Source organism: Montipora foliosa, unplaced genomic scaffold, assembly GCF_036669935.1.
Source record: "Montipora foliosa isolate CH-2021 unplaced genomic scaffold, ASM3666993v2 scaffold_481, whole genome shotgun sequence".
In the NCBI taxonomy this organism is placed as follows: Eukaryota; Metazoa; Cnidaria; class Anthozoa; order Scleractinia; family Acroporidae; genus Montipora; species Montipora foliosa.
In genome coordinates, this window is record NW_027179791.1 from 70,001 (window position 1) to 73,455 (window position 3,455).

At 42.3% G+C, this 3,455-nt stretch overlaps 1 protein-coding gene across 1 annotated transcript in view; it reads left to right on the forward strand.

Moving 5' to 3' along the window:
- The window catches only part of LOC137989931 (WD repeat-containing protein 70-like), a 40,587-nt gene extending 38,418 nt beyond the window's left edge, over positions 1–2,169 (forward strand). Inside the window, exon 24 of the mRNA XM_068835508.1 lies at positions 1,934–2,169. Within this exon, the coding sequence (XP_068691609.1) occupies positions 1,934–2,018 (85 nt within the window). The 3' untranslated portion in view covers positions 2,019–2,169. The remainder of the gene's footprint in view (positions 1–1,933) is intronic.
- Positions 2,170–3,455: the final 1,286 nt, after the last annotated feature.

The window sequence follows — 3,455 nt, forward strand, 5'->3', positions numbered from 1 at the left end:
TCAAACCATTTATGGATGTAATAACAAAGGCAGCTCTTTCTCCTCCGTTGTTCAAAGACTCTGTTTATTGGTCAGACGGCGTTGTTACCCGCGACCTCCTCCCGCTCGTGGTTCGATGCTCAAAGTACTGAGCCAACCTGTCGGTAGTATTACAAGAAGGTCGGGACTTGGGAATTCAGGTTTTGTTCAAATTAAATGATACGTTCCTTGCGTCACAGTTCGTGTTCTGTTGGGATCAACTATTTGAAGTGCAACCGGTTTAAATTAAAGAGTTTGAGGCGTCCCAATAGACCCTTCTCCAAAATGGCGGCGACGGATTTTAATGAGTTAAATTGAACTGAATGAAAAACTTGATACCAGGAATAGAAAGAGCACCTTTACTTTAGTAACCCTGCAAAGTTTCAGCGTGGTAGGTGTTATATCAGCTGTGAAAATATAAATTGAAATTTGACAAATTTACAGAGTGACGTTTGTATGAATGGGGGTATACGCCATACCCCCAATCATAGAAACGTCTGTAAATTTTTCATTTTTCAACTTGCCTTTTCTCAGCTGATATTGCACCTGATATGCCAAAACTTTGCAGGGTTACTAAAGTAAAAGTGCTCTTTCTAGTTCTATTAATTTAAACTTATTTGAATTTTCCGCCGCCATTCGGGGAAGGGTCTATAGTTGTTTTTAGTCGGAAACGCCGACCGGGTTGCTTAGCATCGGACAAGAGACTATCAGGTGAGAGAACACATCCCCCGTGCCCTATGATAGTCTTTTTCAATCTATTTTAAGCTTCGCGCCACGCTGTGAAAGTTATTTTTAGTTTCGTTCCCATGGCCGCGCGGTCCATGGTCAGAGGATCAGATGTCATTGTGAAGAAACTTGCGAAGACTTTTCTCGCCGTCGCATGATCCAGCGAAATCCTAAATCGAAATTTGAAGATTTTTCGAAGCTCGAAATTTCAACATCTTCCTCAAAAGAGCTCGCATCCCTACTTTCTGTTGATTTGACATCACCTTCATCGGATTCAGTTATGTACAGCGTGGACCAGTTTTCTCTACATGGACGGGAACTTTTCCCACTCTTTTCAAAATCAAAGTTTTCAGATACATCGACAAACTTGATGCCTACTACAGACGCCATTTTCTCAAAGCAGAACAGCAAAGCGGTCATTACGTCATTACAATTGACCAATCAGGTGTCTTTCCTAAAGTAGCCTCGCAGCTTGCCTACGAGCTAAAATTACATTGAAAAAGATTATCATGGGAAGAGGTCCATGTATTGGGGATGTGTTCTCTTACCCTCATAGTCTCTTGCATCGGACTACCGTGCCGGAAGTCGGGAGTTCAACTCGTATCGGACCAACCCTCAGGGTCTTTAAATGACGAAGGAGAAATTGCTGCCTTTAATTACGTTCATAAAATCTGTGCGAAGTTAAAGATCCCACACACTATTCGGAAAGTGCAGGGCACGGAGTTTCCGGTGATGTGGTTTAGAATGAATCATTGCTTAAGAGGAGCAATTTGTACGTGCTCTGATTTGTGAAGCTTGTTTTTGTCAAAGATTTTCGTCTCTTGTAAACTGCTTCGTGTCGACCGTCGTTTTTATTAAGAACAAAGATTAATGTAACTAAGGTAACGTCTGTTGCTTGGAAACCAATGCGCCTTGCTATGAGAAACATCTAAGCCAATCGTGCTGGTGAAACTTTTATTTCGAAAGGCCATTGGACCCCATTTGCAAGAAAAACCAAGCCACATTAAAAGTAAAGACGTTTCTGGCCATGAAATCTTGTAATAAGTTTCCCCTTGCTCATCTTGAAAATCGTTGGCCGCAGTTTGGAAGAACAGCTTTTAAGAGACTACAAGACTTTCTAAAACAAGGCGGGTCTCTGGAAGATTATCATTTAAATTAAAAATTCGTGGTATTTTATCTTGTTTTGCAGCACACAACCTAGGACACTATTCCACGAAGAGGAAGAGGAAGAAGATGAAGAGGAATCACAGAGCAAAAAGATCAAACTGGTGTAGATCATGCCTTTACTGGCAATCGGTCGAAAAAACGCGGGCGTCTTTGGAAGAGTGGCACTGGAAACTAGCACTGGGGCCTGAAACAAATTCTCATGGAGCGCTTTTTATTGTCGTCGTAAAGGAGCAACTGGCTCAGTTATGAACCAGTCATTTCGGTGAAACGAGAAAAAAAGTCCAGTAGAGGAAAGACTGTTTTATGTGTTGTTCCATCGGAACGACCATACACAAGGAAAGAATCTATCAAACTGATTCTTTGTAGCTCTTAGCTTTACATAGCTTGCGAACGCAGACGTATTTCCGGTGGTCGTTTCTCTCCCCCGGGAGAGAAACGACCGCCGGAAATACGTCTGCGTTCGCAGGCTAAGCTTGGCAAAAAAGAGAAGGGAAAACGTCAGAAACTACATTGAACTCTGTACATCCAGATCAACAGACTACACATTGCCAGATATAAAAAGTCTTTTAAGAAATAAATGAAACTCAACGATTTTCTCTCTTTGGCCCTTCTATTTTTCTTTTTGCGTGAACTACAAAAATTCTTTCTTTCATAAAGCTCGGATAAACGGCCCCGGTTTATTCTGCGAAGTTCGCCCGAAGTTCGCGATAACCACAAGATTATAACGAGGCAATTTTAAATATTATGTGGACTACTCTCGTGAGACAGAACGGCTAACTGCCGCATTTTGTATCCAAGGTTATACTGTTGACGACTTTCCAGTGGGCACAATCCTTCAGGCCCTAATGAACCGTCATGTCAAGACGTGTAGGCCCCAATGTGCTGCCTTTGTAATTAAATCTACAGGCCCCATGCAGTTGTTCGAAGGGTAGATATCACTATCCACTGGATAACTAAATTGGTTTTGCTGGTGTTTAGAGTGGTTTTCTATTGAGTGTCGAAAGTAATTAGCAAATTGCTTTGGTTTTTGATTAGCTCGTGGCTCGCGCCACTTTTTCAACCAATCAGAAGTGAAACCAAAACCAATCGTGGCTCGCGCGAGCACACTTTTCCGCGCTTTGTGTCGGCTACGTGTAATTACGTCGATTGGTTTACCGGATTGTCTCCGTCCTTTCTGATTGGCTAAAGTAATTGCTTTGGTTTTGGTTTTACGAAACTAGAGCGATTTTCAATTGAGTGCCGAAAGTAATTAGCGAATTACTTTGGTTTTGCATTACTTCACTCAGTGATTGGTTCAAAGTTGTCGCGCCACTTTTTCAACCAATCAGAAGTGCTATCAATTTTTCAATTGACAAAAGTCCCGAAAGAACTATTTATATGATAAAACAACCACACAAGATTTGTTTGATGGCGTTAAGCCTGGTTTCCAACGGTCTGCGATCAGTCTACTGGTGAGTCTACGACACGGTCGCCGGCGGTCTGCGGCGATCTGTGGCACGCGGTCTAGATGACCGGGAAAGTTGTATCTAGTTCTACTTTCCCGA